Source organism: Otolemur garnettii, unplaced genomic scaffold (genome assembly GCF_000181295.1).
Source record: "Otolemur garnettii isolate 467f Iridium unplaced genomic scaffold, OtoGar3 scaffold00146, whole genome shotgun sequence".
NCBI classification, from domain to species: Eukaryota; Metazoa; Chordata; class Mammalia; order Primates; family Galagidae; genus Otolemur; species Otolemur garnettii.
Genome location: NW_003852541.1, coordinates 1,866,333 through 1,882,222, shown reverse-complemented (window position 1 = coordinate 1,882,222; position 15,890 = coordinate 1,866,333). Strand labels below are relative to the sequence as shown.

At 52.4% G+C, this 15,890-nt stretch overlaps 1 protein-coding gene across 1 annotated transcript in view; it reads left to right on the top strand.

The window, feature by feature from the left end:
- ACOX3 (acyl-CoA oxidase 3, pristanoyl) overlaps positions 1–4,829 on the top strand; it is a 49,147-nt gene extending 44,318 nt beyond the window's left edge. The window contains exons 17-18 of the mRNA XM_003799145.3: positions 693–779; positions 3,405–4,829. Coding sequence (XP_003799193.1) covers positions 693–779; positions 3,405–3,524 — 207 coding nt within the window. The 3' untranslated portion in view covers positions 3,525–4,829. The remainder of the gene's footprint in view (positions 1–692; positions 780–3,404) is intronic.
- Positions 4,830–15,890: the final 11,061 nt, after the last annotated feature.

Here is a 15,890-nt window from a genome sequence, read left to right as displayed (position 1 = left end):
AAGGCACGCCCCTTATGCCCCTTACTGTTTGTGAGGGGTTCGCCGACCAGTCACAAAGGCACGCCCCTTATGCCCCTTACTGTTTGTGAGGGGTTTGTTGACCAGTTCCTTTCAGTCTATGTCATTAAGGCTGTCCCCTATTCCGGTGTTCTATGCAGTGTGGCCATGGCATTAAATAAGTTATTTTAAGAGTTTTGCATTTCAAGAAAATTCTTGGGAGTCTCCTTGTATAAATTTCATTTGCCATATTGTAGAATAATGTCTATAATGGATGGGACAGCAATAAAACTCCTGCAGCATTCCAGCTTTCCCAGCTGTTCCCAAGTGCTTTCTCTAGTACACCTCTTACAGACATGTCCCCCTGTATTGGAACAGGAGCTGCCCAGATAAGTTAGGGTTGAGAGACCTCTGAAGACACTTGCTACTTAGTGAGCTACAGAGCTGTCACTTTTATGAGCACCAAGCATTGGAAGTCTTGAGTGAATAGCAACATGGTCAAAGTATGCAAATACACACCAAGGGACTCAGTATCTGGCCAATAAAAGGGTGATGCATTAGTAACAGAGCTGCCTGTGCCTGCTCAAGTTACCCTTTGCTAGTGGATCATAGCAACAGTCAGCCGCACTGTTACTCGGTGGTCACTATGGAAATTCCTGGTAGTTGCCAAGTGTATGGACTTTGTTTTCCAACAGCTGAAGGATGATGCAGTTGCCCTGGTAGACGTGATCGCTCCTCCTGACTTTGTTCTGGACTCACCCATTGGCAGAGCCGACGGAGAGGTAAAGGGAGCCCCCTCTCAACTGGGCTGGAGCTGAGGGTGGGGCCACTGGAGGGCCAATTGGAGTCTGCAGAACCTGACCAGAGGGGCCAGAAGAAGTCAGGTAATCGCAGTCTGGTTCTCAGTCACACTGGCCTTGTGGCCTCAAGGACTTGCCTGCACTGCCTGCCTCTTCTTCCCAAAATGTGGTGGGAGCAACTCCCGCCTGGCAGGCTGAAGTTGAAGGTCAGCACAGGCAATGCAGCTTCTGCCCTTTCCCCTCCCAAGTGACCACCTGAGTCCTGGGTCCCACCATGTGGGCCTCTCATGCTCCATTCTTCCCTCCCCCACCCCAGATCCCCAGCTGTCTGTGCCCCTGACACTTTCCCGCTCCTATGCTTCCCTGGCAGCTCCTGCAGGGCCCCGTGTTCAGAATGCTTTCCCAGAAAGCAAGTGGAGTCAGGCTGCTGCCCTGACAAGCCCTTGGCCTCTGAGTGTTCTCCAGGCCTGTTTACCCCTTGGGAGGGAGCCCCCTCCCTCCAGCTACGTAGCTGTCCTTTCCGCACCCCTCCCCCCCAGGGCTAGTGCTTGCCTGGGGACTTTACACCTGTTCCTCCTACTGCTGTTCACTCAGCCTGAGTCAAAATGCCACCTCCTTAGAGAGGCCGCCTCCAGCTCAGGTGCTGTCTCCCAGGCATGTGTCCCTGCCCTAATCTGTTACCCTCATGGCATTGTCAGCAAACCTGCAAGTCTCCCTCCCCAAGTGGACAGGTGCGCTTGGGGTTCCTAGCATTTCTGCACCTGTATGGCTGCTGCAGGGGCATAGCATTGCAAGGTTCAGGCCACATGCATGAGGGATTTACCTCCCCCAGACCCTGCTCCTTCTGCTGAGGGTCCTGCTGAGATTGGGTTCTGCTTGATGGAGACTGGACACACATAGGAGCCTCCATCTGCTCTTGTGGGCACTGAGATTGGTAATTTAAGAGACTACACAGACTTATCCAGGGAGTGGCAGGCCCTGGCCTCACGTGGGTTGGAGTAGGTGTGCCCTGAGAGTTCCTGGTCAGAGCAGGAAAAATGGGATGGTTGCATCTAGGGAGGACCTGCTGTCCTGCAGTAGGGGGCAGTGGGTGCTGGCCATGAACATCCTCCTGGGTCCCACACAGTGTACATGATCACATCCATGATCATGTCTACTTTGCTGCTGGGGAACTGAGATCCAGAGAAGCCTAGTGGGTTGTTCACCAGGTAAACAGGTGGGCAGGCATTCAAGGAGCCCTCCCACCCCAGCACACAGGCCTATGTATCCCTCATAGAAGTGCCTCCAAGCAGACAGGAGAGCCTGTGCTCATAACAGAGAAGGACCCCTTTTGACTCTGGGCCTCACAGTTAAAACCAGAGTCAGCTGGAGGCACCCCTGGCAGTTTTAGATGTACAGTTTATAGAACGTACATCTACTTTTAAGGAACTGATGTTTTAACCAGGTGCTACCAGGTAAGAAATTCACTTTAAATGAATAAACACAGCTGTGGGAGGTTATTTGGGACGATCATCAAATGAAACCCAGTGCTCCAAGTTGTGAGATTTCACCTGGAATTTATGAGCCGTGGAGGAGCACCCTGAGTGTGTCTGTGGGAGCCAAGAATAGCATAGTGTAGGGGGAGTTGGTAAGAGTGTTTCACAGGTGCAGGCAGAGCAGCTTCCTAAGAGTAAAACTGGTCACCATCAGCAGATGTGAAATAGACCATTTCCCTGAGTTTCCGTGGACTGTGTAATCTGTGCCAGCTGCTGCCCAGCCTGAGCACTGACCCTCTGTGTCTAGAGTGGGCGAAGTGTCATTTCACAGCTGTGTTTAGTTCTTATGACCTTCTCTGAGGTAAGAGCTGCTCTCCCCTTACCCTAGTTAAGTCTGGAGTCTCAGAGAGGGAGGTTGGTGGCCTGGTGCCCAGGCTGTGTATGGCAGACATGGTGGCCCAGGATCCGGCAGCCACACAGCAAGGCCAGCCCACAAGCTGTCCCACACTGCTTGGCCATGTCTTGTCCATGCCAGTGTGAGGGGACAGATTTCAGGACAGTGTGGACCCACAGAATCCTATGGTGGCTACAGAGGGTCCATTTTCCACAGTCATTTCCAAAAACAAGAGCAAGGAGGTGATTTTCAGCATAAATGTGATTTATGGTACTTTAATAATTGAGTTTTCTAATTGTTTTCTACTTTTAAAAAATTCATATAAATTATCTTAAGTTTTTTTCTAAAAAGCAAAACAGAGAATTTACTGTGTGTGTGTGTGTGTGTGTGTGGTTTTTTTTTTGACACTATCTCACTATGTGGCCCTGAGTAGAGTACCATGGCATCACAGATCACAGCAAAGTCAAATTCTTGGACTTAAGCAATTCTCTTGCCTCAGCCTCCCAGGTAGCTGGGACTACAGGCACCTGCCACCACACCTGACTGTTTTTTTGTTGCAGTTGTTTAGCTGGCCAGGGCCGGGTTTGAATCCACCACCCTATGTGTATGTGGCCAGTGCCATAACCACTATGCTACAGGCATCAAGCCAATTTCCTGTGTTTTTAACAAAAGTTTATGTCAAAGGAGTCTCTTCATTATTCCTGCCCCTTTGCTGATGTACGTATGTATTTCTTGCAGCTCTATAAAAACCTCTGGAGCTCCATCCTTCAGGGAAGCAATGTGCTGGACAGGGCATCATGGTGGCCAGAGTTTTCCTACAACAAACCCATCATAGGAAGATTGAAATCAAAGCTGTAGTCACCCAGCCACATTTAGCTAAATCTAATGAAGCTTATTAAACTAATGAAGACAGGACATCAAATTCTAGTTCCAGAAGACACTGGGAGCCCTGCTGTTTTCTGAACACAGGCCTTTACCCTTCAGCAGCTGCTTGGCCCTCCCTGCAGAGGGCACTGGAGCGTGGTCCTGGCTGGCAGGAAGGGCCAATCTGGCACCCTGATGATTTGCTGGGTGAGAAAGAAACCTCAACGATCATGTCTTCCTCAACGATGAACTGCAAGATTTTTTAACAACTAGACTTTTGTACATTTAATTTTCAAATATAGCTACTCAATATATAGTAGACTGCTCATAATTAGGGATTTTCTCATTGGGCAATCTTTTGCGTTGACCTGAGACTTTTTATAGAGCTCTGCTTCACTGAGGAATTAGTGATTCCAGTCTGATTCTGTGTTAGCTCTACTCACACTTCATCATGTAACTGAATTATTACCTATTAATTTGCACAAAGACTGAATGACATAGTTTAAGATTTTTAAACTTAAAAATCTATTTTTAGAAATCTATTTTAATACTTTCTTTGTTGAAGTTTCTATTGAGGAAATGTTTCCAAAGAAGCTAGTAATGAATTGAATGGACAATTCAGTCTCCCAGTCACATACAGATTACTTTATATGTAATGCGTCTCTCTTAGGTGAAGTGCCCAGTGCTGTGTGTGCTCAGCAAACCCTTTCATGAATGTGGCCAGCCCACATTCTGCCACCTTTTCCACTCTGACCGTGGCCACTCTGTGTCACTGTGGGCCAGCAAAGATGTGATCCATGCTCTCTTGGGGTGGTGCCAAACCAGTGAGAACCAGTTATTTTTCCAAATAGCCCAGTGAATTGGGAGCATCTGAGGATCTGATCAATATCTCAGCTCCCAGTGCTGGCTGTCACTTACACTTTTACCTGTGGGCTCTGGAGCACCTAAGGGGTCATTCAGGCCGACCTCACTGAGCACCTCCTGAGCCCCAGCACATTGCTTGGCTCTGCAAGTTCACATCTGGTTGGCCCCTAGGGCAGCTGTGTGGGGTGGAGGTGCTGCCAGCACATTTCACAGAGGAGGAAACTGGCCAGAGAGCTGGATCACCATGTGGGCAGTCAGGGGTAGCTGAGCTGGCCTGGGGACCTCTCAGATGCCCATGAGACCCCGTCCAGGGCTGGGCCTTGCAGCAGGACATTGCTAGTCTCTATTGTCATTGTAACCCCAGTTTCATCTCACTCTAGTTTGGAGGCGTCCTTGGGTTGAAATGAAATAAACTCTTCATGGTTTTAAATGTTTCATGCCTTGTACTCCCCTCTTCCTGCTTTGGCAGAATGGGAACAAAAGAAGATATTCCAGCCCTTTGCCAGTTTAGATGGGTTGGATCTTAGTGCAAACCCAAATAAGGTGGCTGCAGGTGCCAGAGGGAGGACTCACCCCTCAGAGAAGACTCAGAGGCCCTGGGGTCCCCAGGAGAGCGGCTGGGTCTGTGTGTACATGTGCAGGCTGCTTTTCCTACATCCATAGCTCTTAGCTCAGTGAAGAGTTGGGGTGCCCGATGCCTCTTCCCAGTGGGCTCTTGCCTCATGCGCTCCCGTCCATCATTGGGAGAGTTTGGGTGTTTAGAATTTTTTTTTTTTTTTTTTTGAGACAGAGTCTCACTTTGTTGCCCTTGGTAGACTGCCATGGCATCACAGCTCACAGCAACCTCAAACTCTTGGGCTTAAGCAGTTCTCTTGCCTCAGCCTCCCAAGTAGCTGGGACCACAGGTGCCCACCACAATGCCCAGCCATTTTTTTTGTTGCAGTTGTTTAGCTGGCCTGGGCTGGGTTCAAACCTGCCACCCTTGGTGTATGTGGCTGGTGTTGTAACCACTGTGCTATGGGCACCAAGCCGGGAGAATTTGGTTCTTTATATTGAGTCATCTTTCTGTCTAAGACTATCCAATTTGTTATGTATTTATTCGTTTATATTGAGACAGTGTCTTACTATGTGGCCCTTGGTAGAGGGCCGTGGTGTCACAGCTTATAGCAACCTCAAACTCTTGGGCTTAAGTGATTCTCTTGCCTCAACCCCCTGAGTAGCTGGGACTAGAGGCACCTCAGTGCCTGGCTATTTTTTGGTTGCAATTGTCATTGTTGTTTAGCAGGCTGGGCTCAAACCCGCCACCTTCCTTGTTTTTAGTAAAAGGCTGCATGATTTGTGTGTGTTTATTTTGGTAGCCTTATTAAAGTTTTATTTAATTATTACAGCCTTTTATTGACCCTCTTTGATTTTCCTTCCATATCATTGGCAAAGAGTAATGGTCTTGCCCTTAGATCACCTGTCTAACGGCATCTGCCGGCTCTGCAGGAACAGTCTTTTGCACTGGGGCATCATTGCCTAGCTCCTGGCCTCAGGAGGTGCCTTCAGTTCACATCAGTGTGGTCTAGAACGACAGGCTCTGGGCAGAAGACCCAGCAAGAGATCTTGCTTCATGGTGGAGACAAGCATGTTCCAGTGGCTCTACCAATGGTCGGAGATCTCTGTGATTCATGGATGGAGATGCCCCAGAGCCTTCTCACCTGGGTGGGAGTGAGGACGATGCCTGCAGAGGGAGAGAACCTTCTCAGCCTGGTGTGAGTGAGAGACAAGCTGCCTGCACTAGGTGGGGTCAGCTTGGATGTTAATATCTTGACGTTGAGGTCTTGATGTTGTGTCTAAGGTTCCCAGTCCTGGTGTGATGTTGGCTCTTTCTCATTATGGGATGTGCAGGTGACAGAGCAGCCTTTGGGACTGTCAGTGTTGTACTCCTGATGGTCACTTTTCCCCACCACTGCTCATACCACCTCAAGGACTTCAGGTAGATCTAGCCCTGGGCTGCCCACAGCAGGGAGTGTCCATCCACCCTGCATTTACCAAGCACCTGACTACACCAAGCATGTGCAGGAAGAGTACATGTGATAAGGGCCCTGTCCTTATCACAAGCAGGTTCTACTGTATGTGACATCTCCCAGACTTCATGTGCAACGTGACCCACACTGAACAGGGGCCTCATCAGAAAAGTGCCCCAGCCCCAGGTCCACAGGAAGTCAGGTAGTCTTCACTTCCTTCCCCTTGTGGGGTGGACCTGTGGGCTTCCTGTCTAACTTTTGACCCCTCCCTCCCTAATAAAACCCCAGCTCTGTCAAGACTTCCCCAGTGACAGCCATGAGCCTCAGGAAGCTCAGGACTGGCCCATCTTGGCCCAAGCTTTTCCACACATTCCCTTTGACCCAGAAACTGGTTCAGTGATGGGGCAAGGGTCCTTTGGATTGAGTCTTAAAGGTGGGCTTGGGATGCCAGGGCAAGAGTGGCTTCTTGCTTTCACTGGACATTGTTGGCTGCGGAGAAGCATCTTGTTGCTTCAGCCTCATGTCCCCCATGAGCCGGAGGCTGGAGCCAACCTCCAGGGAAGGCAGTGGTACAGCTGTGGGCATCAGACCACAGAGGATGTAGCCCAGCTGCCGACTGTGGCCATAGGTCACAGGCCCCTGAATGGCCTTGGCAGATACAGCCCTTCCCCTCTGGCTCATGGTTCTAGGCAAGATAGAGAGAAGGCAACATCCTGGAATAAGGTGGAGGCATCTAGAGCAGCCTGTGCTGCATCCTCGCTCTTGGGATGGTCTTTACAATGCTGTGCTCAGGGTGGAGTGCTTCTGGGGTCTCTCAGCGCCATGTGAGCCCCTGTCCTGCCCCTCAGGGCCCAGGCTCCCCATGAATCCTGGGCTTTCACTGTCCCTGCTGCCTGTCTGGGCAGCACAGTTGCTTCGCCTGATGGTGAGGGTGCTCCATGACACTGGACTCGACCTCGAACCCTAGCAGGTGTGGGAGCCCACCTCCTCAGCACTGAAGGCATGTGACCTGGCCTTGTTGGACTCCACATGTTGATCCCCACACTCGACTCTACAGGGTGGGGACTGATTGGCCCCACAGGCCCCTGCTGACAAGCCCAGCTGGATGGCTCCTATGTAACCTAGGGAGATGGAAGATGTCTATGGTCTGGGAACCCCTTTGCGGCTCTATGCCACCCACTGTGTCCCAGGGCTGTTTCGGGTTTGCTTGTGCATTCCACTTTGTGACCACTTGCTGTCACTGCAACTCACATCAGAGGATTTCCCCTGGGCTCCGGGCTTTGATGCTGGATCCAGGAGGTCAGTGTGGCTCTGTGTGAGAACCCAGAATTCCCGGAGCTTCCAGGAATGCCCCACTGCCCCATTCCCATGCCAGTGGGAGGAACGACCTCAGACTGTCTAGCAGCTGCCCAGGACCAGGAAGTGACCCCATCTGCTCTGAGGTCTCCAGAGGAGGCTGCTTCCAGCTCTGCAGTGGACAGGGGAGCCCAGACTGGGGCTGGAAGGGAGAGAATGAGGCCACCTAAGGGCCATCCCACACTTGCTCTGAGATACACTCCCTAGGCAGCTTGGGCCTCAGCCATGGACACTTCATGGAGTGAAGTTTGTTCCACCTGTTTGGTTCACCAGCCCCATTCAAATTCTCTCAAGCCCGGAGGCAACACTTCTTGGAGCCAACTGCTTTGCAACAGAGGATGCATGTAGTCTTGCAGGCCCAAGCACTTGGGATGTGATAGCAGAGTTAAGAACACAGCATCCCTGCTGGGGGCTGTTCTTAGGTGCATTATTTCAATTTGCAAAAGTCCTTGGCATCTCTTGAAATTCTTCATTTCCAGAGCAAGGCTTCTAAAAAAAAAATTTAGTAACATTTTCCTGTGCAGTCATCCTTAAAGACCCTGGTCAGACACCTTTCTACCTGTCTCCGGGAGGCCACATGACAGCACCTGACAGGGACAGGCTTCAGAGTTAGGCCCACATTCAAATCCTAACTTGGTCACTTGCTGTGAGACCTTGGGCACATTTCTCAACTTTTCTTAATTTGTTTCCTCCTTTATAAAAAGATTTGCCTGTCAGGGCTGTGGGGGTGCATTACAGCTTGGATGTCTGTCCTCCTCAAGTCTCTTGTTGAAACTTGATGCCCAGTATTGGAGCTAGGGGCCTAATGGGAGGTACTGGGTCATTGAGTGGCTCTTATGAATAGATTAGTGCCCTCCCATATGGGCTTGCACTCACGCTCTCTCTCTCTCTCTCCCCCAACCCCCTCCCCGTGACTGAGCTTGGCATACACCCTTCACCCTCACCAGGAGCTCAGTGACACCAGGCTCTCTAAACAGTCCATGGGACCGTGAGCCACAAAGAGAGCTTTTCTTTAGGAATGACCCTCCCTCAGGTGTTCCTTTATAGAAACACAAAAAGGACTAAGACAGCACATGACAGTCTCTAAGAGTTTGGGGCCTGGGGCCCATGACTTGGATCTCAGGGGTTGAGCCCAGGAGTCTGCACCTTGGGCAGTTCTGGTACACAGTTTCAGGACCAGGCCAGTCCACCTGGATTCTGGGGAGTGAACAGAGTGGTCAATGACCCTGGAGATGGAGTGGCCACCCTGTGGCCCTTACAAAGATGCCAGTATGGTAGACGCAAGATCCCACCCTGTGCTCCGAGCCCTTGCTGATGTGTGCCCGACGCAGGCTGCTCTCACACCACCCCATCCTCCCTCCTCTTCGTGGGTCTTTTCCAGGATCAGGAGAGGGCATGGGGCATAGGATGAGCTTCATGGCTGGCTGTAGATGGGCTCTTCACCAGTCCTGGGTCTGCACAGAGGCCTGGCCTATCCAGGGCCCTGGCACATGATCTTTATAGGAGCGTCCCTCCACACCGGGCCATCTGGGCTCCTCCCTGAGCACCTGGCCCCCTCTGCACCTGCCCCACACTCCTCCCACCCCAGCCAGCAGCTTCTATGTGGGTGTGCACGTGGTGTTGGAAGCAAGATTTGCTTCCCACCTGGCATCAGGACCACAGTGGCCCATCACTGCCCCTGCCCAACAATGGCAGAAGGAATTGCCTGGGAACCACGCTGCTGTGACAGCCCCCATCTGCTGGATAGCACTGACCGGTTTGTGGCCAGTCTTCCCACCAGTTGGAAAGCTTGTAGGGGTCAGGGACCAGGTCTGAATCATCTGTGTCTCCCGCTCCCAGCAAAGGGCCACACACAGGAAAAGTGCTCAGCAGCACGGAAGGGCCAGCTGGCTGGCCGGGTGGATGGAGGGATGAACAGAGGAATGGAATGATGAGTTAATAAAGGAATGCGTTGGGTCTAGATGGTGCAGGGGAAGGAGGACCATTTTGGCCACTGAGGCTAGTGCTGGCATTTATGGGTGTGGGTTCCATCGCCCCACCAGTGTAAGGCCCATGAGTGGGCTGTACCGTCTTGTGTGAGGTGTGGGCTCTCCCGTCTCCACCTCCGAGTTTCATGCTGTTGCTCTGCCCTCAACACCAATCACCCTCTTCCCTCTGGTGCCAGCTCCTCCACCCCTGGCAGCCCAGGTTGTACAAGGGCCGGGGGCTGTGTGTGATGGGGCTGCCCAACAGAGACAGGATATCTCCTTGCTGCCCCTCACAGGATGCCCATGACATGCTCAGTGGAGGTCACTGGGGAGTAAAAGGTGGACACTTCCTCCCCCTGAGGGTGGATGGAGCCACATCTCCTGCAGGTAGAGCATGTGAGCAGCTATAAAACTTGAGCTATGACATGAAGAGCCAGTGAAAACGCCACGATTCATCTTGCAATGTCATTGCATTCAAATTCTTTAAAACTCCTCACAAGGGGGGAAAGCACAAAGCCACTGTTGCCTTCCTGTCCTTTTTTTTTTTTTTTGGAAACTAGGTCTCACTTTGGCCCCCAGGCTAGAGGGCCATGGCCTCAGCTTAGCTCACAACAACCTTAAATTCCTGGACTCAAGTGATCCTCCTGCCTCAGCCTCCGAAGTAGCTGGGACTATAGGTGCCGCCACAACTCCTGGCGAGTTTTTCTATTTTTAGTGGAGATGGAGTCTCGCTCTTGCTCAGGCTGGTCTTGAACTCCTACGCTCAAGCAATCTACCCATCTCATTCTCCCAGAGTGCTAGGATTACAGGCACAAGCCACTGTGCTCACTGATTTCCTGTCTTAATAAATGGATAGACACTCTTTCTAGAAATACTCAATTGCCTGTTATAATAACGGGGGGGGGTGTTAAGGCATGCACTTATAATCCCATCCAGAAAATCGAGTCTAAAGTGGCAGAATACTGAAGAAAGACTGTGAATACAGACCCTGAAGCTGACAGGGACTCCCAGGAAAGGTACAGGGAGTGGGTTTTCCCTGGAGGTGAGGAGACGGACAGAAATGCAGGTGGATTCCTCTGAACCCCTCCAGAAATGAGGTCAGTGTGGAGAAAGCAGATCCAGGGCACCCCTGGGTTTCTCCTGGAGGAGAAGAGGTTGACAGAAAAGACCTTATCAGTCCCAAGCCTCCTCTTAGAACACCAAGCTTCTCATGTCCTTTCCCAGGACAATGACCACACAAGACCATTGAGTTCTGTGTCCTCCCCAAATCCATATGTCAAAACCCTCCAGGACTTAGAGACAGGGCTTTTTAAGAGGTGATTATGGTGGGCCTTAACCCAACATGCCTGTGTCCTCACAAGAAGAGGAGATTAATACACAGACACCCACAGAGAGACAACCATGTGAGGACCAGGGGAAGACAGCCGTTGGCAAGCCCAGGGGAGAGGGCCCGGGAGAAAGCTGCTCCGCCCACACCGTGATCGCAGGTCATGAGAAAACAACTGCCCATTGTAGAGGCCACCAGAAAGTGGACCCCTGTGATGGTAGCCCCCAGAAGGCTGATATGCCCAATGATGCATTCCTTCTGGGATTTTTGTGAGCCCAGAGGGACCAGATGGTGCCATTCATTTCAGTTGAAGACACTGAGCCTGAGAGAGGTTTGGTGACAGTGAGGCATATCACTTCCACAGGCCAGATTCCAGCTTCTGGTCTAGGCTGCCACTTTCCAGAAGAAAAGGCTGAGGTCAAAAGAGGACATGTGGCATCCAGGGAACCTTGCCATGTGGATGGTGCAGGGCCACCTGGGGAAGCCAGAGTCAGGGTTAGGGTCAGGTTAGAAGGCATGTGAGCTTGGCCCTGAGGATGGGGAGGTGTTGGGACCTGACAGCACCTGGCTATCTCACTTTCTCTCCCACCAGCCTGGGGGGCTGGGCTGTCCCTCCTTCAGTGAGGATGTGGCTCTAACCAATTAGGCAGTACAGCCAGGGGCTGGGATGCAAACTCAAGTTCACCAGGCTCCACAGTGCACTGGCCTGCTGCTAGAGAGAAACTGCAAGCACCTTGTAAGTTCCAGATGCTCTCATTCCCATCATTTAATATAACTGCCCCGTGCATCACAGGGGAAGCGTGACCTCCGTTTTCCAAATAAGGAGACTGATATTCAGAGAGCCTGAGTGACCGGCCTGCAGTCCCCTTGCTGTCTCTATCTGGTCTCTTCTCCAAACCACGGCTCAGGGAGGAGCTCCCATAGGACTGGGAATGAGTGTGGCTTGCCAATGCCGACATTCCCTGAGTAGAAAGGAGGTGCCGTGATCCCTGGTGGTACAAAGAACAAAAGTCATAAGGCTTGGAGTGATTCAGTGCCTGTGTTCTGTCCAGATGTTCTGCAGCAAACTCTTCCTTCTGGAAGGTTCCTCCCCTCCACCGTCTCAAAAGCACTGCTAGCCTTGATTCTGAGACTGGGCTGAAGTTCATGGAGACACCCAGGAAATAAATGTCATGTGCCACAGAACAAGAGTCTGGTGGTTCTTTCTGAGTATTTGGGGCAGATAGGATGTTGAAGATTTAGTCTGAGGACCCCTTACCAGCACCATCAAGCCACAGGCCAAGGTGTGCCAGCTGGTTCTGCAGTTAGGAGCCTAACCCTGACCCTATCCCTACCCCTGTCACAGAAAGGCCCAGAGTAGGGAGGCATCTTGGTAGGGCCTTCAGCTGAGGCCCTGCCTCAGTTTCTCTATCTTGAGCCTTGATGAGGAGGAGGAGGAGGAAAAAGAGGAGGACACAGATCTGGGGGCAATGCTCCCCCAATCTGCCCATGGTGTCTCACCCAGGTCTGCCTGGCCGACATGCCAGAGGGACAGGCTGTTCAGAAAGCTGTAACACTGGCTCAAGCCAGGGGACAAGAGCCCTTTGTGGGGACAGCCAGGAGGCAGGCAGCTTCCTGCCCAGCTGCTGGCAGTGGACATGCGTCTGGCCTGTGTTTGCTCGCTGTCTTCCTGAAGCCAGACTGGAGAAGCTCCTCACGGCCCAGCCACTGGGGAGTGATTTTCTTTCCCTGCTGCCTCTAACAGCAGGGTAGTTTCCACACACCCCAGTCGCCACCTGGGTACCAGGCTTCCTGGTGTGACCTTGAAGCTCTGGGATGAGAGGGCAGGGGCAGCCAACATCCACTAGCGCCTCTCCCTCCTCTACAGCTCCTCCTCATCTCCCCCAGGACCCCCTCCACCTCCCCATCACCACCACAGTTGCTTGGTATTTTCCAAATCTAGCAGAGCTGCTACATTTAAACATGAGGTGGCCATGGGAGATGACTTAAGTGCATGACTCCCCTGGATTGTGCAGTGTCCAGCCTGCACAGGTGCACTCAGCAGTGCTTGTCCTCCAGCCTAGGTGGTCTCTGTAATAGCCTGCAAAGAAGCCAAATGGTTGACCCTCAGGTGGGTATCCAGGTCTGCCTGCCGCCCAGGAACCTCCCTGGGCCCTCTGGGCCTCTGACCTCCCAAAACACACCACCTGGAGGGGCACTGGAAGCATTTCTTGTGCCAAAGCTCATAAGGCTCAATTTCCAAACTCACAGTGGTTCCTGGGGCTCCAGGGATTGTCCTGTCATCAAGGCTGTCTATCCAGCCTGTGGCCTTGGAGGATGTGTGGCTGCCTAGCCATGGAGGCTGATCTACTCCAGATGGGTAAGCTCTCTCCATCCCTTATCCCTGAGATCTTAGTGGGTGCAGAGCATCCCGTGAGGTCATGGCCATCCAGTGAGTCAGGTCTTATCTTAGGAGGTGTGTGGGGAGTCCGTGGGCCTAGCTCCTGAGAAAGCCCAGGCCTCCAGTGCCAACGTCCTGGGAAGGGAGGCCTCCTGGTGAACTCTCACAACACATGCTGGCAAATTCCACTGCCTCCTACCAGGCAGCCCATTAACCCCTTCAGCTACCATCACATGTGTGTCTGGAGCTGGGTTGGGTGAGGAGAGTCTTGTGAGCATCAGCTGTATGTGGAGACTGTGCCAGGTCCCTGGCTGTGTGACTTGTTGACCCTAGCCCCTCCACTGCACTGAGTTGGCTCAGTAGGTCCCATGTCCCCTGTAGGTCACAGTATAGAGGTGGGGCCCATCAGTACAGCAGGAGTAGGGGGACATGTAGAGACTGAGTCAGGAGAAAAGATCTGGGCGAGTCCCAAGCTGAGAAGTGGTGGTCAGTGCAGGGGGACTTGGACCTCACTTTCCTCCCCAGCCCTGAGTCCAGTGGGGGAAGGCAGGTACATCATACCCTGAGGAGCCCTAAGAGACAGACTGAGGGCGACACAGGCAGGACAAGGGAGTGAGTGCCATTTCTTAGGGCCTCTTAAAGCAACTTTTAGAAGTTAATTAAGCAGTGATGACCATTCAGTCACCCTGGCTGTGCAGTGTCATCCTCCCTGCCTCCTTCTCACTCCAGTCACTCTCACATTCTCATAGGTCACTCCTCTATCCTGGCTCCACAGCTTGCCTCGCCCCACCCACTTCCACTCAGATGGCAGCCCTCTCCCCCCTCCCCTCCCTTCCTCTGCATGGGGCAGCAACCCCCTCCACCCCTCTTCCCTCCATCTCCTCAGCTTTGATTCATCTTTCTACAGTGCAGCCAGAGGGCTCTTGCCAAACACAAACCTGAGCTCCTCTCTCCCCATAGCCATCTTCCAAGGCTCCCAATGGCCTCAGGCCCACAGCCCAACTCCTGACTATTAGGGCTTTTCACAACCCCAGGCCGTTGCAGGCACCATTCCCTCTGTCTGGCATGTCTTCCATCCAGACCCCCGGTGAACTCCCCTAACTCCCCTAACCATACCCTGCCCCCACAGCCCCCAGGTCTCTCCCTCCGACTCACCTCCTCTGGGCTCCCAGCACCTGGCTCTGGGCCCCGTTCATCATTGCTGCTTCATAAACGGCAGCAGGCCCAGAAGTTCTGGCTGGCTCAGACCCCCAGTGACACTCATGGCCTTTGCACCAGCCTTCCACCATGGCAGGTAGAACCTATTTCCCAGCTAAAACTCCTCACTGATTGCAACAGAAATCTTAGTCTAGACCAGGCAGTCATCTCAGGAACACAAGGTCACAGAGTATGGGGGCGGGGCCCGCACTCCCACACGCAGGTTCCCGCCTCAGGGCGAGCTTGGTGGGCCAAGCTGCCGACAGCTTACAGCGGGTCTTCTCCATGTGGAGTGGGAGGCTGAGGTGCCTGGCTTCCCATTCCCTCCTGTGCTGTGGCTGAACTGTGTCCCCCCAAATCCACATATTGAGTCCTAACCCCAGGACCTCAGGCGGGTGGGTCTGTGTTTGGAGCAGGCCCCTTATGGGGGTCATTAAGGGAAATGGGTCATTAGGGTGGGTCCTGATTCAGTGTGACTGGTGTCCTATGAGAGGGGTGATTAGGACTCAGACATGACAGAGGGAAGACCAGGTGAGGACACAGGGAGAAGACAACTACTACAAGCCGAGGGAGGAGACTCAGGGGAAACCAGCCCTGCCTGCTCCTTGGTCTCTTTTTTTTTTTTAGACAGAGACTCAAGCTGTCACCCTGGGTAGAGTGCTGTGGCGTCATGGCTCACAGCAACCTCCAAATCTTGGGCTTAAGTGATCCTCTTGCCTCAGTTTTTCTATTTTTAGTAGAAACAGTGTCTCACTTTTGCTCAGGCTGATCTTGAACTCCTAAACTCAGGCAATCTACCCGCCTCAGCCTCCCAGAGTGCTAGGATTACAGGCGTGAGCCACTGAACCTGGCCTCAATTCCTTGATCTTTGATTTCTAGCCTCCAGGCTATAAGAAATAAATGCCTGTCATCTAAGTCACCAGCCCCAGGCCCCGTGCTCTGGCCAATACACTGTGCTGCCCAGGTCTGGGAATGAGGTGTGACCAGAGGTTTGGGGATGGGGTTTCTGGGGAGTTTTAGGGTCACATGTAGGTAGGTCTCACCCACCTACCTCCTGGAAAGGTGACGGTTATTTTAAGACAGTGGGGACCCCTGAACAGGGAGGAGAAAAAGACAAAAGCAGCCAGAGTCCTCTAGCTGCAGTGCACACTGCAGACTTCTCTTTGGGTGGGATAACACCCACACATGTGGGCCACTTCTCGGTGGGGTTTCTTTCTTTCTTTCTTTCTTTCTTTCTTTCTTTCTTTCTTTCTTTCTTTC